Source organism: Laccaria bicolor, genomic scaffold (assembly GCF_000143565.1).
Source record: "Laccaria bicolor S238N-H82 LACBIscaffold_8 genomic scaffold, whole genome shotgun sequence".
NCBI classification, from domain to species: Eukaryota; Fungi; Basidiomycota; class Agaricomycetes; order Agaricales; family Hydnangiaceae; genus Laccaria; species Laccaria bicolor.
The window spans coordinates 812,620-835,837 of record NW_001889879.1 but is presented as its reverse complement, the minus strand read 5'-3'; the positions used below and the strand labels follow the sequence as shown (position 1 = coordinate 835,837).

General features: G+C 45.3%; 8 protein-coding genes across 8 annotated transcripts; 4 read left to right on the top strand and 4 right to left on the bottom strand.

Moving 5' to 3' along the window:
- Positions 1-1,479: 1,479 nt before the first annotated feature.
- Positions 1,480-3,087, top strand: LACBIDRAFT_325716 (uncharacterized protein; the record flags this gene model as incomplete). The annotated part of the gene is made up of 2 exons (XM_001879459.1): positions 1,480-1,776; positions 1,810-3,087. 2 exons carry the CDS (start codon positions 1,480-1,482, stop codon positions 3,085-3,087), a joined length of 1,575 nt encoding a protein of 524 aa, XP_001879494.1.
- Positions 3,088-3,437: 350 nt separating this feature from the next.
- LACBIDRAFT_318094 (Bet1-like protein) lies at positions 3,438-3,898 on the bottom strand (the record flags this gene model as incomplete). Its single annotated transcript, XM_001879202.1, has 3 exons — positions 3,438-3,632; positions 3,689-3,745; positions 3,800-3,898. The coding sequence occupies 3 exons, from the start codon at positions 3,896-3,898 to the stop codon at positions 3,438-3,440; spliced, it is 351 nt and encodes a 116-aa protein (XP_001879237.1).
- A 1,244-nt stretch (positions 3,899-5,142) lies between these two features.
- LACBIDRAFT_325715 (uncharacterized protein) lies at positions 5,143-5,885 on the top strand (the record flags this gene model as incomplete). Its single annotated transcript, XM_001879458.1, has 2 exons — positions 5,143-5,272; positions 5,605-5,885. The coding sequence occupies 2 exons, from the start codon at positions 5,143-5,145 to the stop codon at positions 5,883-5,885; spliced, it is 411 nt and encodes a 136-aa protein (XP_001879493.1).
- A 1,710-nt stretch (positions 5,886-7,595) lies between these two features.
- Positions 7,596-8,323, top strand: LACBIDRAFT_325714 (uncharacterized protein; the record flags this gene model as incomplete). Its single annotated transcript, XM_001879457.1, has 3 exons — positions 7,596-7,696; positions 7,763-7,844; positions 7,904-8,323. 3 exons carry the CDS (start codon positions 7,596-7,598, stop codon positions 8,321-8,323), a joined length of 603 nt encoding a protein of 200 aa, XP_001879492.1.
- Positions 8,324-11,216: 2,893 nt separating this feature from the next.
- Positions 11,217-12,432, bottom strand: LACBIDRAFT_318092 (uncharacterized protein; the record flags this gene model as incomplete). Its single annotated transcript, XM_001879201.1, has 5 exons — positions 11,217-11,443; positions 11,496-11,709; positions 11,762-11,820; positions 11,942-12,156; positions 12,218-12,432. 5 exons carry the CDS (start codon positions 12,430-12,432, stop codon positions 11,217-11,219), a joined length of 930 nt encoding a protein of 309 aa, XP_001879236.1.
- A 753-nt stretch (positions 12,433-13,185) lies between these two features.
- Positions 13,186-14,117, top strand: MISSP23.4 (ectomycorrhiza-regulated small secreted protein). Its single transcript, XM_001879456.1, has 4 exons — positions 13,186-13,500; positions 13,570-13,633; positions 13,689-13,917; positions 13,985-14,117. Exons 1-4 carry the CDS (start codon positions 13,245-13,247, stop codon positions 14,066-14,068), a joined length of 633 nt encoding a protein of 210 aa, XP_001879491.1. The 5' UTR covers positions 13,186-13,244; the 3' UTR covers positions 14,069-14,117.
- Positions 14,118-14,559: 442 nt separating this feature from the next.
- Positions 14,560-15,454, bottom strand: LACBIDRAFT_325712 (uncharacterized protein; the record flags this gene model as incomplete). The annotated part of the gene is made up of 4 exons (XM_001879200.1): positions 14,560-14,741; positions 14,800-15,096; positions 15,159-15,248; positions 15,301-15,454. The coding sequence occupies 4 exons, from the start codon at positions 15,452-15,454 to the stop codon at positions 14,560-14,562; spliced, it is 723 nt and encodes a 240-aa protein (XP_001879235.1).
- Positions 15,455-15,734: 280 nt separating this feature from the next.
- On the bottom strand, positions 15,735-16,201 carry LACBIDRAFT_318090 (uncharacterized protein; the record flags this gene model as incomplete). Its single annotated transcript, XM_001879199.1, has 3 exons — positions 15,735-15,840; positions 15,908-15,956; positions 16,009-16,201. The coding sequence occupies 3 exons, from the start codon at positions 16,199-16,201 to the stop codon at positions 15,735-15,737; spliced, it is 348 nt and encodes a 115-aa protein (XP_001879234.1).
- Positions 16,202-23,218: the final 7,017 nt, after the last annotated feature.

Here is a 23,218-nt window from a genome sequence, read left to right as displayed (position 1 = left end):
CCGCCTGCCAGTGGACAGCTTTCGCAACTAGCTCGACGTCACTTCAAGTTGAGTCGCAATCTATACTCTATGCACTCCATAGCAATAAAGCCAATTGAGCATCAGTAGTAATTCGCCGAAAACGCATGGAATACGCAAGGCGATAGCATCTTCATAATCCTGCGGCGTGCAACCTTCGTCAATGGTAACGTTGGGCCCATATTTAATCCAGGCAATGATTCCAGCAGTGTGCTACAATTTTCTCCTCAAAAGGCAGACTGTCAGGCTGGTTGAATATATATTCTGAAGGTGCAGCAAGCATTGACTAGTGACTCCGTAAAGGAGACGTACGTAATATAACGAAAGGCCCAAGCTGATGATCGGGAGGTTTAAATGACTTCACATGGCCGTGTGGCGAAATGGCATCGCGTCTGACTACGATTACCAATCGAAATCAGGAGATTGCAGGTTCGACCCCTGTCTCGGTCATCATTTGCCTTTTCCCCTTTTTTTACACGTTTCCCACCGGCTAAGATGCTAAGAAAACAATAATATTCTCTCAACCACCAGTGTCGGTCAGCCATAAATCAATGGGCTTTCTTTTGAACTGAAGGAAGATGCTTGTTGTGAGCCAGTATTGGACTGATCGTCATTCGCCATCAAGATTCTGGGTATTCAGAACAGCTGCAATATTTAGTTGATACTTCAACATTTTCGCCGACTTGAATTATGGAGAGAGCTTTGTGAGAGCTGGTCAACCTTTCGCCCGGGGTATCGAGCTTGGTGTAACCATGAACCAAGGTTTTGGGATGACCCCAAAAAGAAAAAGAAAAAAAAAGACATAATCTGAAAAGTCTTGGTTTGCGATCATATCGAATGGGACGGGTTGTAGAGGGACCATCTAATGATGTTCTATTCATATCAAATTCATATACATATATTTTCAGGACCCGACATTCCAAGATGCCAAAATCGCAAGGTTTCTATCCGCATTTCTCCTCAAGCCTTGCGAGAACGACGATTTCTATCCGTACCGGGATCAGGCATCTATGTACAAAAAAAGCTGTTTTGAGGCGCTGCGTGGCGGACTTACATGGCTTGTGATAATTCGGAGGCAGGTGTAATGAGCAGATTAACGATTTTACCCTGTCATTTTCCCTAATTTGCCCAGAATCTTCTCAGTATTTGTTCCAGGATTTCCAAAATTTTCTTGGGTTGCTGTCCGCGCCTAGATCTACCAATGTTGGTGGAGCTGCCGGTGGTCGAATAGTTGCGCAAATTCAAATTTGAAATTGACGGTGCACGTGCTGGGAAAAAATGAGCCCCATCCTCAAAGTTTTCTCCTATCAGTGTCACTCATCATCGCCCTCTTCTTCCCTCTCTCTGCGACTGGTCACCAAAGAACAGCAAGTCCCCCCCCCCTTCTTTGGGTGTTTTTTAGACTTCAAACTCTTCTCGCAATTTTTACAGAAGGGTTACTCTCATCACCGAATTCAAGTAATGCATCCCGCTCTTGCAATGAAGGATATCCTCAACGAGATCTTTCAAAACTTTCATGGTAAGGAATGGTTGACTTGCGTGGAGGTGGGGTCGAATCCAGACCTCCATGCAATGAGATTGATAACGGACACAAATTCTCTGCGTAACGCTGCACTGACTTGTCGATGCTTTTGCGGCCCCGCTCTGGACCGTTTGTGGTACACTTTTGGATCAAAATTAGCGGAGGTACTCAAGCTCCTTCCCGCATTCAAGCAACGTCTGTGTAACACCGTCTACGTTAGTGTCCACCCCTTTCGTGTGAGCTTTCCAAAGCCTGATTTGAGACTTTAGACTCTCGACGGAACTATCGGGGCTGCTGACTGGGCCCGCTTCGAGTTTTACGCCATGAAAGTGAAAAGTCTCACAGTTCAGGCAGATCTAGACCTTGACGACATCGATCCGTCGGTCTTCTCTCACATCGCCTATCTCAGGGAGGGCAGGCCATTATTCCCTGCGCTGCGTAATTTAGATATAGAAGTAAGCTGCAGCGGAACAATGTTGCCTCTTTTCCTCTCAAGTTCCAGGCTCCTCAGCATTGCGTTAAAGCATGCGTCAATCAAAGGATCCGCTCAGTGTCCAGGTGCTTGGTCGTTTCTCCACGCTCTGCCAACCACCATTCCGGATATCCATACCTTGTCTCTCGACTTGATGCTGTCCGACTCTGCGTTGAACGCTATTCCACGGATGACAAATTTACAACACTTACACCTGCTTTGTTCAAATCCTAAAACCAAGATCACTCACTCATTCTTTTGCTCCTTGGCTTCCCTCCCAAAACTGGTTGAACTAGGCATGCCTCATGTCGATATGTCTTCCCCTCCGCCCACCGTCGACTTTCCATCAACACCTTTCCCATGCTTAAATTCATTGTCCCTAAATGGCGATGCATTCGGGGAAGTAAGTTCTTTGCTTGAGGTGCTTAAGGAGCATGGGATAAAATCCCTCAAAGTTGAGAGCCAGCGTAACCAGAACATTCATCAAGACACTTGGCTTCGTTTCTTCCGGACAATCTCTACAAAATTTTCGAAGTCTCTTTCTAAACTCGACATTGAAATATACCAAGCTGAAAACCCTCCGGCTAATGTAAGGCTGTTTGAACCACTGCTGGAATTACACGAGCTTGAAGAATTCAAAATTATGAACTATGCTCCTTGGTTTGCATTACAAGATGCAGATCTCCTGCTCATGGCGAAGGCATGGCCCAAAATATGCGTCTTGCGTCTACAGTCCAAAGCTCAGCCCAAGCTCACATTTCATGGCTTGCATTCCCTTGCATCTTTTTGTCCGCATCTCTGTGAACCTTGGCTCGAGATCGACGCTTCAAGTAAAGCGAACCTCAAACCAGTCTCTCTAGATGTACCATCTGATCACCCGCTTTGGTATTGGAACGTTGGAAATTCTCTTATTGATAATCCCGCACCGGTGGCTTTGCAGCTTGAAAAAATGTTTTCCAACCTATGCATATTCATGGATGAGAGTTATATCGCTAAGCGACATCTGTGGGAAGAGGTGGCAAGATGGCTTCCCGCCCTCCGGAATGCTCGGCGAAGGGGTTCGCAAATGACATGATAGACGGATCATTTTCTTCGACCCTTGAATGAGGAATGAAGAAAGTATTTTCAAAAAACAGTCATTCTGTAGGTGTAGGAGTTTTCTGGTTTTCTCAAGATATATATGTACCACGAACAACTGTCCATAAGCGAGAGATGCCTAAGGGATGCTTGAGGCGGACAAACTTCGATCGACTTGTGGTTGTCGGACAACGAGTGTTCTGCCCCTTGCAACTTGTCCCATTAAGTTCTGTACATAGTCTATAAATATAGCGCCTCAAGACGGCTCCAAAACTGTCTGGTGTTCAGAAGCGTACAAAATATGGCTCCGGATTACTCACCAAAATATAGTATAAAGCCAACCCGAGATCAAACGCTCGCCGTCGCCGGTGAGCCCCACCACCACCCAAGAACCTTGGAAGTCAACCAGAATGCGATAAAGACACCGACGATCAGAGCAGCAATGCGCCACGGTTTGAGACTGCCTGTTCCAATACCAAAAGCTTGTGCAGCGCGCTGGGAAGTTTGCGAAAGAGCTGTGCCGAAGGACGAGAAGCGGTCATTCTGTGGCAAATGACATTGTCAGCGGCGACCACTCTCAGCAGGAACAAGCGACTTACAGTGTTATCTAACAGCAAATTTTGAGCTTCTACATCATCGTGAATGTCTGTCGTTATCTTTGTAGTAGCATGATTAGCATCGTCAAATCCTACTTTGAAAGTTCTGCCTACCCCGCGCAGTGTACGAATCTTGGAATGCAGTTCGTCTAATCTTTGGTCATTTTGCGATTCGTATATGTCTTCTACCGTTCTGCTTCTTGATGATGACATGGTCGAAGGTCGACGAGTATTGGGGTCAAATTGGGGTACTAGGGGCTTGTCACTGTTGTCCAGCAGCGTTGTCACATATTGTTACCTATCAATCACGTGATAAGGTTCCTTTACTGTCAGTGTCACAGAGAGCTACGGTATTGACAGCTAAATGCAAAACCCTAGACACCTCCCGAAAATTTCTGGTGTCCGCCTCGCTTTGTGCAAACGACCGCATTTGGCACAAGTCCGTACCATCGTAACCTCGATTGGAGTGTGGAGTACTCCATTACATTACATACACCCTGAGTTGGTGGAGACTTGCGTCATTCGTGCCCGCTTCCTTCCTCAAATGGTTGTTTGCACAAAGCCAGGCGGAGTGAAGAAAATTTTCGGAGGTGTCTAGAGTTTTGCATTCAGCTGGAATTTGGTGAGAATAAAAAGTCCTCTACAGGTTACACTTATTGGGACTCTGCAATTGCTTTACTCTGTCGGCCTTTATTCTTTTTGCTTTTTTGTTTGTTACGGTGATGGCACGTGATCGTCCTATGAACAACTTGCTTTGTTCTCAACTTGTTCTGGCTCTTCCCTCTTGCTTCCCTCCTCCGTTATGTCATTCGAAGAAGCCAATGAGTCCAATTTCCCCCTCCAGAATTTATTTTGAAGTGATCATCCACCTCTCTGCCATCCTCCGAGCTCGGACCGCTTGGGACTTCAAAACACCCTGCACAAACTGTTGTTTTGGATTGGTTTTAAATTGTGCAATGCAAATCGAAAAATGCTGTAGGACGCTTTGAAATAATACCGTTGCAACAAACACCGTCTGAACCATATCAACACATTTTTAACTACTGCAGAATCATTGGAGGTTCTGCAACCCAATGTGAGACAAGGTCACTATGGGAAGTTCTCCTTGTAAAGATGTAGTTAATTATCACCTGTCATGATCAAATTATTAAACTTTTAGATGCTTCAATTCTGGTTGTGGGACTGCTCCAGAATCTATTTATCTATTTATCTTCTATCTATCAAGTCGAATAAATATATAACAATGCCCTATTGAATTATGTTCGCCTCATCTGCATAGGTGTGTATTCTGGCAGAGGATCATCTGATAAACCCAGGGCCCAAGCCGACCTCTGCTGCGCCCTCAAATGTGCAATCTGCTCCCTCATCACCATTATCTCCATTCTCATATTGGATACCAGCGAGCCCTCTTCCCCGGCATGCCCAGACCTGAGACGTCCGCTGTTGTCTCAATCCCAATGTACTCTCGGTCTCCATGGCCTGTTGCATCTCCTGCTGCACCACTCTCAAGTGGTAATCAATCTCTTCTTGTCATTCACGGCGAACTTCCTCTTGCCTCTGTTCTCAAGTATTTGGATGAGAATTGTGGTTAAAACCTGTCTGGTTTGATAATTGGGGAGTGTCTATTGGAGCCTCTGAACGGATTTGGGATTGAAGATGCGCTATTCGGGCCGACACCACCAGGGGGTCTCTTCCAATGTTAAAACTTCTTATGAAAGACGCAGGGTCCCTGTCCTTTTGAAGGGCATCAGGATTTCTCCTACAATGCCAGGGGAACAGAAGGAGGATGACAAAAATGAATATTGCAATGCCGCCCACAGTACCACCAGCTATAGCTCCCACTAAAGTCTTCACGCTATTTGATGTGGTGCTCTTCTTTACTGCATTACTTGTTGGACTTTGTTGCGTTATTTTGTTAGTCGATGAGACCAACATTGTCGATGGTGACACAGACGTCGTCAATGGTGACGCAGACGTCGTCAATGGTGACGCAGATGTCGTCAATGGTGACACAGACGTCGACGGTGATGTAGACGTCGTCGGTGTTGACACAGATGGTGGCACAGACGTCGTCGATGATGACACAAATGGTGGCACAGACGTTGTTGATGGTGGCACAGACACTGTTGGAGGTGACACAGACGTCGAGGTTGAGCAAAGTGTGAGACGCCCTGGAAGGGAGATGATTGCAAGAGCGTAGAAAAATGTGGTCCTCATTGATGAAAGTGAAGAACAATGCAAGGGAGAGTTAGGAGTCCACACCCATCAACGTGTTTTGAGGAATAAATAGAAATGGCTAGAGACGGGCGTCAAAATCATTGGTTTTCCCTGCAAGGCGGGGGCTACTAATGCAGCCGATGGTGCAGACAAGCGGTTCAGAGGTGAGTAATGATGTTTGCAGAACCAGTGGCCTATAAGTTTCTGACCATCCCAGTTCCTGTGAAGCGAAGCGAAAAAGCAATGCTCCTTTGTTCGCAAGTTCCCTAGGGCCATACTAGAAATTCTCGGCCAGTCATGGAACTTCGCCAGTGCTTCAAGCTGAGGTCGTGGACAATAAGAGACTGAGCAGTCGGACCGGGGGTGATATAGATCATGTTGGGTTGATACCCAGACCAAATGCGGATGCTATTCTTGATGAGCAAAAGATTCTTTGATTTCATGGAAAACATACTAACAGTTTGAAGTATTCGTGGAATGTCTCATGTAGGACAATTCCTGGAATGATGAGGGAGACTCTTCATTCCACATTCCATCGCACGATCGACATAAGCAACCTACGCGGTTGACGAAACCCCAATAGCGTCTCCGTCACAATCATACAGATCACCTTTACGAAACCTTGCAGGCTGGAAAATGGAAGGAATTTTGTCGATTAATTATTACCATGGGAAAAGGCCTGGAATCACCATGTTTGAGGAAACACCTCCTCCTTCTCTCCCTCCTTGAGCAACCGAACCCCACTATCCTGATGCAACACCACCCTCGACCTGCTCCTCCATTCGCTGCATCACTTGGCGTATGTGTATCACCCGACGAGAACGATTATTGGGTTGTTGCAGGAGTCGGTACTATCAAGCTCCCTTCCTCCATGTCACATGTGCTTATTGATGGATACGCAAGCGGTAGAGACTGATGCTGCGCCAGCCTACCCAGAACTGCAACATTAGACGATGGTCCGCCAGACGAAGTCGCAGTGTTGTACGACTGGAAGCTGGGCTAAAGCTGAGCTGTGGGGTGTGTGTGGGTTTTCATAGGTATCCAGCATTGTGGTGACGTGTACTCCACATCCTGCGGCGGTGAGGAGGGAACGGGGAAGGGTTCCACAACCGTCTTTTCTTCGGGTGTAGAGGGAAGCGTGGGGGGACGACGGTGTTCCCTGAAACAAATGGCGAAGAGAAGGCAGAGGAGGAGGGCGAGGCCGCCCTTATAGTGAGTTGTGTGGAGGAGCTGTCCCCGTAGAATGTCACCAGGAGTTCATGGGGCTCGGAAGAGGATAACTGTAGCATTTGAAAAAATTGCTGGTTGTAAATTGTGGCCGAATTGGCTGAGGCTAATCTCTTCAAAGTGAATGCAGTTGAGGTGGTCTGGCCGTCAATTGAGTATCATATCCCTAGTGAAGGATTGTGCGGGAGCTCTGTTCGTATGAAGCTTGTATGAAGTGGAGCTACCTCTGGAGCACGTGCACGTTCCTCAAATCATCCCAAGGGATTTTAAATTTACCTGATCAGAGGCACTCTTCATCAACTCATTATCAATTTCTCTTGTGACCTGGAGACTGGACTTGGACTGGACCTAGGCCAGATGTCGTACGTGCAGTGTGACCGCCAAGTTCTATTCATCTGGCATTGCTCTGATCATTAAATGACTTTTTTTCAACTTTTTTACATTTGAATTTTGCTATTGATCTCCCATGGCTCAACACTCGAATTTCGGGAACCTCCCTGGCTTCGGGCGTCCTCTGGATTGGAATGACAATGCAGAGTTATCCCCGACGACACCAAACTCCTTTTTGTACGTGTCCTATTATGAGCCTTATTGGACATCAATCGCCAATGATAATATTGATGGTGTTGGCAGGATGCGGTTGATCACTTTGTGTGAAATGACGATGCTGGCCTTTATGAACCAGCTGACAGACAAGCCTGGCTGGGACAAAAAGGTGGGCGCTCAGCATATCACGCAGATCACAGTCAATTGAGGTTGCACGATGCTGCATAGGTTTTCGATTCTACCATTACTGAAAAATGGAAGGAAGAGGTGCTATCACAAGCTCAACCCGCATCTTCCAACGCATTGGTACCTCCTGATGCCAGCGAAGTCATGACGGAGAAGCTGGTAGATTGGTGTATCGCGGAACTGCAATTCAAAGCAAAAGCTTTCCAAGAAAATGGAGGGCTCGTTTCCATCTACAACAGCGATGTCGTCAAATTGGATACCGCGATCCCGTCCGAAGTTCAAGTGTCATTGCACACAGCCGTGGTGCCCCTAGAAGACATACCCGACCGTCTCAAAGACTGGCATCCAGGTTCAGATGACCTTGACCTTGACCTTGACCATCCCAGCTTGTTTCCGCTTGTGTACGGTTGTACCAGGGTTTTGAAGGATGGCGTGACCACTTTGGACGACTGCATCGAGTGATGTGGCGAGGGGGAGGTGATACCTAGTGGGACTGGTGTTGCACCGAAAAGATTATGGATCAGTCAGAGGACCGTCAACTTGGGGTTGTTCAGTGACAAATTTCAGTGGTTGCCCTGCGAAGTGGATATATCTGCAAATGACGGAAATTCTGTCCGGTCAATTTATCTACTCCTTTTCGACTTGTTTGATTGAGGTTTTGCCGATGCCAGCGGGCAAGGGATTCATTCAGCTTGGCATAGCCCCAACCTTATCTCTCTCCAACATACGTCGTTTTTGCGGGTAATTATATTCTCGATCCTTGAATGACTTTCCTTGTTTCCCTTACGCCGCCTACTTGTGATTCATGGAGTTTTATTTCTCAGGATCATCGGTGGCAGGTTTGAAACCGACTGCCTGCTACTTCGAAAATTTTGAGTTACGAACCTTCAGCTGCTACCAAGAGTGAATCAATTCGACACCAGTAAACCACCGCTCTCAAATATCTGGATTCTGCGATACATGACAAAGAACCCTAAGCTCTAGGACAGTCAGAAAAAAATGACTCTCATTTCTTGACTGGTTTTGTTGGGAATTTAGGATCATTGGTACTCCTGATGGTCGGTTTAAATCTTGTTCCATGTCTGCCCAGGTTTCTAATAGCCAGGGAAGGAAACCAATCAGCTCATGTTTTGGTATTTGCGACAGCACCTACCTGTCTGGTCCATCTCCCCACTTGAGTCTCATGAAATAGTGAGCCTTTGCTACTTGCACTTACTCGTCATCGTCTTCTTCATGTTCATTTGTAGGTGTAGGTTGCTTTTTCTCTTGATCCTGGTGATTTCTAGAGACGACTGTCATAATAAAACAATGAATCAAGATAGGAAAGTTGCTACTGACCCAGGCTGAGCTGAACAACAACCACGCTGATGTGATTCGCAGGAGGTTACTCTATCAATGCCAACACCACAAATTTTGAGAAGAGGCAACCCAGGAATAAGATATAATTCCGTACGAGCTTGTTCCCGTCATAATTCTGATTGTTGAACGTGATGATAGTGGTCTTCCAATGCAAGTTCTCTTTGACTCAAGGGGGTGCCGGCCTGGGAATCCCGTACCGGGACCCGGTTAGTTAGTCCAGCCACAGGCTGTGAAAAAAAAAAAAGGACACCTTGGGCAGAGGGCCTTCAATCATGAAGTTGAGTACTTTGCAGCATAATATAGTAACTACAGAATGTACTGGGAGGAATACAGCTCCAATAGAGGCCATCAAGCACCATGATATAAGATATTCATCAATTCCTGCCATATTTGGGCATTTTTTTGACATTACTTGAATTACCGTTGACCAACAATATCCTAAAATCTACAGTATATCTAACATTGGTTTCATTCTATGTATCACACCATTGAGACAGAGCCAGCTGTTCTTGATGCGGAGGGCTTCACAATCTGTCCAGATTGTGGCAGCCGTGTATCCTCATCAAATTCTCATATGCAAACAAGGTGTGCGAGAAACGCTGGGTAAGTACATTGTATTATGAGAACTGAGTGATTTTCCAACTCACGTTATATGCCTAGTTCCACCTAAAAGTGTGGAACATGTGCAAGCACCCCGGAATTGTGCCTGCACAACTTGTGCAAAACGTGGGGAGAGCGCTCACAAATGATGTCATATTACTATATATAGACATGTTCCTGATTACGTTAGTTAGTTAGTCCCCCTCAAGGTCGCCTTAAAAAAAAATCGACCCCGGGTCTTTTTTTCCAATGCCGGCACCCCCTTGCTTTGACTACTGCTGCGCGATTGGAGGGAGGACGGCCAGTAGATGGGACTCGGATGGATTGGAGGAGCCTTTGATATAGAGATAAGAAGGCTCAAACTCACAGCCCTGATTCATTAAACCATCGGAGGCAGTACAACTCACTGTTTGTCCATCACTAGCACTGGTGTCAAGACGTTTGTAAGGCTCAGCACTCAAGCACTCAATGTCAACACTCTCAGCTGATGTACTTGCAAACCGACAGGTTGGGCTGCGTGCCGGTGATGACCTGAGATCTGAGAAGTATGACTTCATCACTGGACCCAATATTTTATTACTCTGTTTGATTCTGTCACTAGAAACCGCGCATTCTTACTCGTAATATGGGTATGTGGGGGACAAAGTATCTCTGTCCCAGGCAAATCCCAGGACTTTCCTAATTTCGGGTCATTGAAATCGAAAGTCAGGCCGCATACTTGGCTCTACAGAAATAAAGCTAGTTATGCTGCTGCGCACTCTAATCTAGGTTCTGGCCGGGTTCCGGCTCTTTTGTCGCCCTGTTTATTGCCGAACATCTACCATGTCAACTAATCAGGTCATCACTGTGCAAACTGGGCAATTACTGTGAAATCATATTTGCATTACCGTGCATGATAATGCACAGTAATTTTCCTGTGCAAATGATCATTTCGCCTCCTTGGACAGAGTGGATCGGCTCTCTTTTTATAGGCTTCTACAGGACGGTGGCTTTCGCTGTCAAAACTTGTAGGCTGCTGCCTAATTCTGAACCTTCGAGAGGTGTATCATCCCCAGCTCAAGGAAGAATTCGTTCATGCACAATTGCAAAAATGGCAACTTATTCCTTTGTGCATGGCTGGCTCGTCAGATAGTGGAACGGTTCAGCTTTCGCGCTTAAATGCAATAAAAGTCGAGAACTACGACCTGGATTTGTCTCATATTATTGTGGCGTCTCGTCAAACCATGATAATCAAATCCGTCTTGTAAGGATGAGGGCTAACGGCCAATCCACTTGTACCTTATCATCGGCTCCTACCGCGACACTTGAGTTCGATTCCAAAACACCTTGTCGTAAGTCCTTCCAGAAGCGAATGGCAATGTCACCGCCTCGAATAGATATGTATTCGTCATCCGCGTCATGATCCACCTTCACCCTCGAGGCTTGCCGCTTCGATATCGTCCGCCAGGAACCTCACGTCCTCTTCGGAATCCAGATCTTCTGGATGCTTCTCATGATAAGTATGAAGTGCACTCGCAGTCCTAAAGTATCCCAAAAGGTCACGCCAGCTCATTTCTTTACGCATGAGTGAAAGCTGAGGATTGTGGCCAGGTGGCAGTGTTATCGGCGGTGGACTATCAGTTCCTGCGCAACATAGCGTTATCAGATACCGAAAAACGAGACGCAGATAGCTAACCGAAAAAATACATCCTCTGCACGTCCCCCAATTCAGATTTTCCCCCAAGTACAGCGGCGGGGTCTGGGATGTCAACCAACATCCGCTCCAATATGGTCCTTCCTGGACGTTGAAAATACATTCCAACGCTACTCCTGGAATCTGAGCCTTGATGGTAGGATGTAATCAGCGGTGTCAGCGAAGGATATGCTGGCAGGCGAAATTCCGCGTAGACCTATTGACTTCATAAGTTGCCGGATTCGGATAAAAACGATTGTAAGGTATACCCAGTACGCAGCCGTTCCTCCTTTACGCAGAACGCGTTGTGTTTCTGGCCAAACTTTTACTAATCGAACCAATGAGTAGATTGCGCTTTAAAAGACGGAACACGGGCGTTAGTTACACTTCACCCTCAACTCGTTGCCTTCCAATGAGGTCAAGCGAGAGAGAAATATACGACAACGTACCGGCAATCAATAAATCTACACTTCCATCTTCGACGGTCAAATGAAGGTCTTCAGCCGAGCCTTTGAGGAATTTGAATCTCTCTTCCTTCCCGCTGGGCGCAATATCCAGAGAAGTGACGTAAGTGCACGCCCTTTGAAGCATCCCCTCGGAAGGATCTATTCCAATTACTTGGTAAAATGGGCTTAGATGTGGAGTTGCTTGACCTGCGTGGATACTGTTGGGTCAGAAACCTTTTATCCATTTAATTTAGTTCAGGCAATCGCATAACAACAAACGTTTCACGCGCAAGAGTTAAAGCTGAAGTACTACAAAATCTTGAAAGAAATCCCTTCTCACCTGTACCACACCCCATGTCAACCGCTCGCTCCCACCGAGCGCTGCCCGAGCGTATGTGATAACTGAAGATGCACTTGAAGAGTTTGGATGGGTAATTGGGACGCAATGCAGAGTACGCAGAGGCGTTGAAACATGTCCTCGCAAACGTAGACATTCGATTTCAGACTCAGTATCAGAGGGGGCTGCTGTTGAATATGCGCGGATGAACGAGGTCGGAACTTGGAAGGAAGGTTGATTTGAAGCAGCGTGTTGTTTGGCGCTGCTTGGCCTTGTCAATAACTACTACCTAAACTTGCAACAACCAAGCAACACAAAAGCAACAACGACAAGAACAACGACGAACAAAAATGCAAACGCGCCGTTGTCTGAAGACGATGACCGCCTTTTTTAAAGCGCCCTCGACCATGAAGAAAAAAGAGATCAGATTCTTCAACAACTCTTTCCGGCGACTTGCGCACATACTCAGGCTGGAACAGTGCTCACACCGGCGTTAGCGCGACATCGAGAAGTTCTTAATTAAATCTGCCTCTCTCTTCCACAACTCGCTCATGGCGAAAGCAAATACGACAAGCTTCAAAGGAGGTTGATGCACCAACTTCAATTCTGATGCAGCTTCAAGTGAGCCCAACCTCTACTACTTGGCCTGTACGTTGATTTCATCTAGAGCTTATCGAGCTCAAGTCCATTGCCAGTGACCCCTATCGACCCTCCCCTGTGGAATTACTCGGCCACAAAGCATTTCCGTGACAGGTTTCGTACGTACAAACCTTGCTTGATTTTGATTCGGATCGAATACCCGACTCGCTGGTTTACAGATATTTGCAGAGTGCCAGTGGTGGGACATATATAAGTAAGCTCGACCATACTCATTTGGGACTCTATCAGCTGGTCTGCCCCCCTCAATTCGCTCAAGCCCATTCATCCAACGGCCGGTCCGTTTACTTGTTCCAACACACATCGTTCAAAATGCATCTTTTCTCTTTCAAAAATTCTGCCTTGCCCGTCGTCGCTCTTCAAGTTCTCGTTCTTCTATCATCCGACCAAGCTTTCGGGGCCGTCATCTCAATCGAGAGACGAATGAAAAATGCAGGGTCGTGGACAGCTAAAGACCTCAAGACTTCAGCCTACAGGAACGAAGCTATGAAATACAACAAGGGTTCTTACCTGCCCACTGCCAACAACAATAAGGTGGCCTGGATAAAGGGCGCCATTGGAGATGCCGGTACGCTTTTTCCATTTAATTATGTTACATCTATCCGCGATGGAATGATAATCCATTTTATGATTTTAGAACATATCATCGAGCCTGGAGCGCATATCAAACCTGTGCTCAATGAGTTGGGTATCAAGAAAGAGTGCGTAAACCTCCAATTTCTGAGAAATTTAATGTGAATCTTACTGAGCACGCAGTACGCCTTTCCACAAGGAAATCAAGCAAGTCCTGAATCACAAAGACAACCTATCAATGCTTCACCCAGGTACCAACAAAGCAAAGGCGCAGCTTGCCACTGATCCCAAGCGAAATCCAAAACTAAAGGCCACCGCAAAGCATTATCTCCAACAGCCACCCATCAGGCAAAAGGCAAGCACAACGATGGCTAAATTAGGAAGGGCAGCGGAGAAGCACAAGATCAAGAATGTTAGTTATGCAAACTCAATAAACTCATTCGGGAGCCTCCTGCTAACTTATTTTGATGGTGTTATAGTTCGAAGCCAAGGTGAAGGCCAAAGTCAAGGGAATATTACCCCACATCAAACGGAGCGAGCTAGCGGAATATCACCTAGACTGAGCAAATTAAACACAGACATGTAACGGTGAATGCAAGGACTTGAGCAATCAAAAGGGTTTTGAAGAGAGATAATGGAATCAACGAAACCGAGATATCTCGGTCAAACGTCGGCTTGTGTGCAGTTACTGGTCTCCAAGAGAGATATTTTAGCGACTCGTCTGGATAGTAAGAAAAGTTCATTACAGAAAATTTCATTGCAGCACGATGATAAATCAGTCACCAGATTGCTAAATGGGAAGACAAAACATGTTGAAGGATGCACTACGTAATGGTATCGAATATTTTAGGACGCGTATCTGTATACGTTGGTGTTTGGCTAGCAATACATGAAAAGGATCAGCGGTTTCGCAAAATACACATCAATTTGGGCAAAGTTGCCGTTCGGAGAAGGTCGAAAACGAATCATAAAAAATGCAAGCGATGATTGGCATATATGCGGCCGGCCGCAAGTCAAGTATTACTGCTCGGCTCCGCAAAAGGCTGTCCAAGCACTAGGGTTCAATAGGACTCAACTCCTTTTCCTTCTCCCCATCATCATCAACGGTATAGCTGAGTGGGGCAGGAGATTTCGAAGGAGCTCGGGTGTCCGTCTTACCGGCGGAGACAGCGAAAATGATCGATCCGATGATGGTGAAAAGGAGGGTGAACCACGGGATGATAGCCACCAGCCTCACTATCGAAACTCTCAGCAACAGAATCCCTTTTGTTGTAAATGGAGAGAGGGCACTTACGATACTCTAGCTGATTATACACACCCGTAACGCCAAGTTGTTTCTCCACCGAATTTATTATAGCCTGAGGCACCGCTATTCCTCCAACCGTAGCCGTCACACGAGCGCTGCGCGTGTGGAAGTAAAAGTCGAACGCTACGAGGCCAGCGAAGATCCATATAGCGCATAGACACAGCCCAATCGACTGGGCGAGGAAGAAGCGAGTGTGTTTGAGGAATAGGAGAAGTGCGGATATGGCGCTGAAGGCGGCTGTTATACCGCAAGCTACAGTGACGACGATTCCTGCCGTGTCGACATCTAAGAAGCAATTCATACATTTGGTTGGGGGGAAAAAGTGGAAAAAGGGCGCATATATGTACCATGGGTGTTGATGCTGACGACCGTTGGAGCGACTACGGCTGCTTTGACGGCTCTCTTCTCTTGATGAGATTTCACCCATGCATGAGCGCCTATAGTACACATAAGATCGCTCGTTGACAACAAACCCGTTCAAAAACTCACCAACGCCGACAGAAATGACCCCAAACGCCCATATGAAGAAGAGAACCGCATAAAAGTAGATCCTCCCTATCCCATGACCGTCAGTTTTAGCTCTGGTCCCATTGTGCAAGTTGCTCGTAGTCGAATGCGCGGGGGCTTCGGGATCGTCAGCCATAGGTGTGTAGATGGGAGCGCGAGGGAGAGTGCCAAAGCAAATACATGCCTCCTTTATGTCTGGGTTTATTTTTAGCCACCATGTGTGCGGCTTCTGTGCTCGGGTCTTCTTATGGCGAGTTCTGCTACGAAGCCGCAAGCGAGAACTGATCGGCTCCAATGTTCGCCTTGGCTGAGCTTTGTCTTGCGACGGATGTAACCCAGTGTCTCAGCGCGTATCTGAACGCGTGTCTGAGGTTGTTGGGGGGCAGAGAGGGTAGAGCGCAGAGGATAGCGTGGTCTCATTTTCCTGCTTCAAATTCCGATGGGGTATGTAAAGCTGTCAAATGCCTAGTGGAGAAAGGACGAGTGAAGCCGTCGACGTCATTTCTCCGCGGGGTTGGGGTACTGTGAGAGAACAGTGCGTAAAAAATTGTCAGAATCGCGCTGAACACCACCAAATGAACACACTTGCGAGTCGCGACCGGACGCTTGTATGCCCCTAGCACTCCTATTGAAAGTTTCTTTGAAATTTTAGAAAGTGATCATCAGGAGCGCCCTCGTGGACATACGCACCTTTGTCGCTTGAGAAAGGCTGACTGTGATGGTCTGACGGTGATGTGCCTTCTGCTCCAACCCGATTTCCGCCAGCGGCCCGCGAGGTGGTCGACCAGCAAGTGCAAACAAACCCCCAGTCAACACCAGTCAACACCTCCGCAACACCTCCGAACATCGCCAACAAATCGCCAAGCTTTCGTCGACTGAACATCACCTTTTCGGAAAGACATTTACCCAACTAATTCGGATCCTCCACTCCTATGTAACTCCCCCATTTCACCTGTCCTGACAATCGTCCGACCTCTTCCAGTCCGAGCGTCAAACGCGAGTCACCTCCGTCTTCGTTTCAACAACGAGGCGCGGCTGGTTGTCCATTTTTTTTCGTCTCCATCACACTGTCAATCGTGAAAGGATTGTGTGTACTCAAATCCGCATCTTCAGGACAGGAAAATGGCTTCAGCTCCCGTGTCCCAAGCGCTTAACCCTCTGAGCCTTCACGAGGACGTTTTAAATCTAGGTACGTATACTACAACCCTCCATCCGACTCCCTATCTGAATCCTAAAGTTAGGGGTTTCACACCGCCGCTTAAACCCAGAAAATCCCTCACACGTCCCGTACCCGTAAACGTGTCATCGGGCGCCGGGCGGAACTAATTCTTCCAGGTCAATTTCAAGCACACGAGCACAGGTCGGCTTTTTGACGCGGTCAGCCGACCTGGAGCAGATGTAGGAGCGGTTTGTAATTCGTGGAATTAATGATGCTTGGCCCATAGATCGGGTCAGGCGTCATCTCCGGCGGGTTGTGCATGGCAGTAAACGAGTCAACAAAGTGTCCATACGTGGGAGCATAAGTTACGGTACGCGCTCCGTCATACTCGCCTCAACGCGCTGCCGTCTTTTACCTTGCACCATCCCCTGGCAATCCTGCTCGTGGTTGAAAAAAGAAGAAACCTGTGTATTTTGTAGGGGTCTCCACACCGTTTATCGCGCTTGACGCGTCCACTTACATGATCGACGGCATTTCAAGAAGGGAGCATCTAAGCTCAGTGTGCCTTTCAAGTACCCCGTCAAATGACAGACATCAGCTGGTGCGTCATAGCCAATAGAAGTACGCATCGATGCGTCCGCCGGCATTCTAAAGTTCCCTCTAGATAGGATGTGACTAAATTTTGATACAGTAAAATGAAGGAAGCAAAAGCGACGAAATCTAACTAGACGTCATGATTAGTTTATAAACCTCTTGTGTACTCGCCTTGAATGCGTCAGGATGTACATATATTAATGAATGGCACAACATGCCTGTAGCATAGAGTCCCTGTCGATTAGTGGTCAAATCATCTTGTTGTGGTATCGATTTGTCGTTGTCCATTGCTCCGAGAAGCTGGAAGTTCGAATCCTCCCTGGGACACGGCAAACTGATAAAGAGTTTGAATCTTTTTTCACCCAAACTCAATACATACTATCAAGATCTACTCCCATGACAAAAGCTTGATAGCTCAAACTTCCTGGCCATCACGCACTTCAAAATAAGATACAGTCCGCTAAATACCACTCAAGTAAATGTCCTTGTTGATTAGTGGTGAAATCATCTCGTTGTGGTATTTGCGGCTTAAATCTGTACATATTTCGAGATGCCGGAAGTTCAAATCCTCCCTGGGACATGCTGCTGTGAATTAAAAGCCGTATTCAAGCTGATTTTTTCCTCTCTATAACTCCATGTGAAATACTACAAGCCCAATGAGCTTGTTTGCATGCAGCAAATTTTACATTATCTTGTAAGTATCTGATGAACAGTGACTATGAAGTCTGCCTTCTACTGGAGTTTAGTGACAGTTGACATATAAATAACTAAGTCAATAGCCAATTTTTGTTACAGCACAGATGAGCAACTTTAATTCATCAAAATATAAATATATCCTAAATGTTTCTAACCCTCCCAGTGTAGTACAAAGAAGCCTCAAGATCTTCAAGATATATCAAATGGAAGTTTTCAAGCATTTGATTTTTTCTACCAAGAAATTTATGCTGGAAAGATCAAGGAAAGATAGCCATGAAGTTGACCACACTTTTTGTCAACATGCACATCTATGCCTGAAAACATCTACCTGTTCTTGTTGATTAATGGTTCATCTCATTGTGGAGTAGATCATTCAGGTTGAGCCCAAGAAGCTGGAGGTTCAACTCCTCTCTTAGACATTAAAGTGGTAATGCACTGTTTTTTTTTTTTGTAAATGATCTTATTGTGGTCATCCCAAATGAAAACAATATTGACTGCAAGAAGTGAGCTTGCTTTTGTGCAACAAATTTTGTGCTACTTTGGAAGTATCTGACAAACTAGAGTAACTTTAAACTGTCCTCCTTGAGTTTTAGTCAGAGTTTGGATGATAAATATTTCCTAGACACATGTATATAATCTATCTATCAATCATAGAATTTTTTCACTGTGGCACAAAGGTGCCCCAAAAATTCCAAAAGCAGCCTTCTTCAAGATACATTGAAGTAGGAGTCTTCAAGCATTTGTTTTTTCTACTTAGAGATTTATGCTTGTAAGATGATCACAACCACACTTTCATATATAACAAGCTCATGTTTGACATGCACATCCAAGCCCAAAGACATGTACCTGTCCTTGTTGATTACTGGTGAAATCATCTTGTTGTGGTGTTATAAATCAGGCAGAGCCTGTGAAGCTGGAGGTTCAAGTCCTCCCTTGGACATCAAGATGTGGATGAAAGTCTTTTTCTTCTTTTTTGAGTAACTGGGCTGAATTATCAAAATTACAAGCTCAATTAAAAGCCAAGATGAAAGAAAAGTGTTTGTCCTGGTTGAGTGGTGTGAGATCATCACATTATGGCAGCTTATGAACCACTGCAATTCTTCAGGAGGTTTGTGGTTCAAGTCCTCCCCAGGGCATGTGGGGCCCTGCCATGAAAATGTTTTATTTTTCAAGGACTTAGTGTTGTAGAGTATGGTAGTGCATATGTTGTACTATTAGATCAACCATATTATTAAAATTTACAAGCTCATGCTCTATATGGAAATTGAAGCTCAAAGATTTGTACATGCCATTGTGGTTCTGGAATACTAGTGAAATCATCTTGTGTAGCTCTCTTCATGCTGAGCTTATGAGGGTGGAAGTTCAAGTCCTCCTTTGGGCATATGTTAGCTGTACACATAAAGTCTTTTTTTTTCTGCAAGATTTATGCCAAGTGAGTACCTACATACCTTACCGATTGGACTTCACTCTTGAAATTCACAATCCCATATACATTGAACTCAAAATGTGGGTAAGTGTCCCTGTCTATCAGCTATAAACTCATCTTGGTAGTATCTTCAATGCAAATCTGAGGATCCCAAAAAGCAGAAACTCTGATTATTACCAGGGCATTGAGCAGGCATGATAAGTAATTTCCTTCCAAATTGAATTTGAATAAATTCATACTACTAAACAGTTGCTCAGTAAAAAATTCCAAAGATAGATTCTTGAGATCAACCATGAGTACCTGTCCCTTTTGGTTAGTGGTTGAGTCATCTCAAACAAGAACTCAGAAATTATGTGTGGGAGGTGAAAGTCCTCCATGGGACGCTATAAAAGGTGATTTCTCAAGATCTTCTTTCCAACTTCAAAACTCAAGCTTGTGTGCTTGAGCTTTTGATATTTTGCATATACCAAGTTTGACCATCACAAACCTGTTAGTAATGACTTGCACCACTTAAAGATGGACTCTCATTTGTAAGAGTATGTGTCCTGGTTGATCAGTGGTGAAATCATCCCACTTACTTGGTGGAGACTAAACATCGCTGTGGAAAGTGGGAGGTTCGAATCCTCTCAAGGACACTAGCAAAAATCACCTGGTGCCTTTTTTTTTCTTTTTTTTTCAAGCTCTGGCCATTTGTCAATTTGTCAACCCTTTCACCATACTGCAAATATCAACACGAAGTACACTGACTGGGCAAAAAGAATGTCCCATCATTTTTTGGACAAAGTTAGTCCTGTAACGCAAGAACCAAACATTTTGAGAACTACAGTCTGGTGTATGAAACATAGCCAAAAAGGTGTAGATTGTACATACCAAGTCTGGGGATGAACAAGTGAAAAGTCATGATAAGGCAGGGAATTAACTGTGACAAGTGCCAAAAATGGGATGTAACAGAGTGGGAAATTCTGAATGACTGCAACCTACTGAAAGCAATTCACAACTTGAGGAAGAGATATTTTGAACACTGGATCTCCCTGCTATTGTTATAAGCTTCATAAAGTCTCTGGGCTAGAAAATTTTATATCCTCCTCTAAAAGGTAAATTTGAACCTGTTCTCCATTTTATGTATTTTTCACTCAATATATTTGTTGGAATGAGGTAAAATGACTCCCCATCAATGTTTGTAGTGTGTATAATACAAAGGTTGGTAGAAATATTAAAATGAACATTGCATGATGTCCGTAGAAGCTAATTTCCAGAGTTTTTCTGGAAGTAAACAAGTATCTACAACATTGGTCCTTCTTTTCTGCAAGAAGAAAAAATGCTACCATCCTTTTGAATTGATCCATGGAGACTCAGGATGTCTTTTAAACAATGCCTAAAGTATAGCATGATAGCAAATAAATTTACACTGGGTATAACTTGAAAAGTCCCAAATAAAAGTACATTTTGCATAGAGCAATCATCCTGGACCAATCCTTAACATTTTTCTTGGTGAATTGGGGCTAAAAATATTTCACAAGGCACTTCTCATGCCTAGTAACACCATCCCAAAGAAATAAACAGAGCTCCTATTTATACAAGGATCTGAGACCCACACCTTTCTTGCTCTATGCAAGATGTACTTTTATTTGGGACTTTTCAAGTTATACCCAGTGTAAATTTATTTGCTATCATGCTATACTTTAGGCATTGTTTAAAAGACATCCTGAGTCTCCATGGATCAATTCAAAAGGATGGTAGCATTTTTTCTTCTTGCAGAAAAGAAGGACCAATGTTGTAGATACTTGTTTACTTCCAGAAAAACTCTGGAAATTAGCTTCTACGGACATCATGCAATGTTCATTTTAATATTTCTACCAACCTTTGTATTATACACACTACAAACATTGATGGGGAGTCATTTTACCTCATTCCAACAAATATATTGAGTGAAAAATACATAAAATGGAGAACAGGTTCAAATTTACCTTTTAGAGGAGGATATAAAATTTTCTAGCCCAGAGACTTTATGAAGCTTATAACAATAGCAGGGAGATCCAGTGTTCAAAATATCTCTTCCTCAAGTTGTGAATTGCTTTCAGTAGGTTGCAGTCATTCAGAATTTCCCACTCTGTTACATCCCATTTTTGGCACTTGTCACAGTTAATTCCCTGCCTTATCATGACTTTTCACTTGTTCATCCCCAGACTTGGTATGTACAATCTACACCTTTTTGGCTATGTTTCATACACCAGACTGTAGTTCTCAAAATGTTTGGTTCTTGCGTTACAGGACTAACTTTGTCCAAAAAATGATGGGACATTCTTTTTGCCCAGTCAGTGTACGTAGATGACTTGGTAACGCAAATGAATGTCCTTGTCGATTAGTGGTTAAATCATCTCGTTGTGGTGTTCAAATATTTCAAACGCTCCGAGAAGCCGGAAGTTCGAATCCTCCCTGGGACACTGTAGCAAACTTGTAAATGTGTTTTAGTGTTCTGGTGCAGCATTCAATTTCATGAATTTACAACTTTTGTTTTATTATATACGTACTTGCAATCGAATCGATGGATGGTAAGATACATACAGATGAATGAACGCCCCCCCCCATCTGTGGTTCATAATCATATTTTATCCCCGACTACCTACCTCTCCAACTCAACTCACCGCGGCCGGAGCGATGCGTGGAATGGTCACGGAAAGCGCCGTCTTGGCTGCGCGAGGGACGGGATGCGCATGTTCCTTGGCTTGGTGAACCCTCGAGAAGTGAAATTCAAGAAGGGAGGGTTGAAATTCAGCGAGAGCAAGAGGTGAAATTCAACTTGGATTTGTCGACTTGAGAATGGATTTCTGCTCGTCGGGAATTAAGTACCTGGGCACCAAACGAGTTGAGGAAGAAGATCAATGTAAATTGAAGCATCAGATTAGAGTCAAGCGAAGTATGCACTGGAATTTGAATGCTGACAAAACTAGCTTGGGGCAAAGCGTGCAGTGCGACATCTATCCAGAGAGCCAGTCATGTACATAGGAAATGTGCCCATGATAACTGCGAAGGCGTCGATGTAAAGACGGCTAGCGGTACAGTTCCCCAGCTATGTTCAATTTGTTACTTGGCGTTCAGAACCATACTCACGACGGCAGCAATGTGATATAATTAGAACTCTTCCTCCCGGCTTTGAAGAAAGCCGCAAGCGTAGAGCCGTGGGGCCATTCGTGATAAACGAAAGGCAGAAGGCGAAAAATGCGGACGGAAGGACGAGGTTTGAGGGGTCTGATGGATGAACTTGGAAGGTTCGAAAGAGATTGACGAAGACGGGATCAAAGAATCTGTTGAGAGAAAGCCAGGAATTGAGCTTGATCTTTCGGTCTTTCGTCGCGTTCGGCGATATCACCATCTCCAGAAGAAAAAGAAGCAGATCGATATCGTCCAAAGTCAGAGCATCAATTAGAAAGAGGAAGAGTAAAACCAATCTTGTTGGTCGCGTCGCGTTTAATATTCCAGAGAACTGATAGAAACGATAGATCCCCTGCACTTTAGGAGAAGTGGAAAATCCCCGTTCTTGGCGGTCGTGATAGGCAGCGGTAGATATCAGACTAGTAACGGCGCATAGATTCCAGAACCAATGATATTGCGCATGACAAGTGGGGGTACCGTGGGGCTCCGCTCTCGGCCACCAGTCAATCGGCCACCGCGAATCCGCAAGCTCATCATGTTATTGAGGGGAAACTTAAAAATTTGGGGGAACGCGGAGATTTAGGGTCTGGAGTCTGAAGTAGTAGCGCGTGCGGTGGAGGAATGTGTTTCACCGCCAACAGCTTGCGCAAAAAATCAGCATATGAAATGTTGGATGCATGGAGCACTAGGGCAGCCGTCGCGTCGCGAAGCGCTTGGCTAGTTTTTCAAGATTGGATTTACTTGGTTGGGCCCCACGCTGCCCCACGGCGAGCTACTTTGAGGTGTTGGTACGCCGTCGTGGAATCTGCGATTGGTCAAGTAGGTTGAAGTGGTACCGAAGTCCATCGAGTATACAGGAAATGACGTCAACC

Excerpts from the sequence above, each read along its gene's own strand:
- MISSP23.4 (XM_001879456.1), top strand. The coding sequence starts at position 13,245 with ATGCATCTTTTCTCTTTCAAAAATTCTGCCTTGCCCGTCGTCGCTCTT. Across the intron at positions 13,634-13,688 it reads GAGTTGGGTATCAAGAAAGA|TACGCCTTTCCACAAGGAAA; the intron begins GTGCGTAAACCT and ends CTGAGCACGCAG. Across the intron at positions 13,918-13,984 it reads AGAAGCACAAGATCAAGAAT|TTCGAAGCCAAGGTGAAGGC; the intron begins GTTAGTTATGCA and ends ATGGTGTTATAG.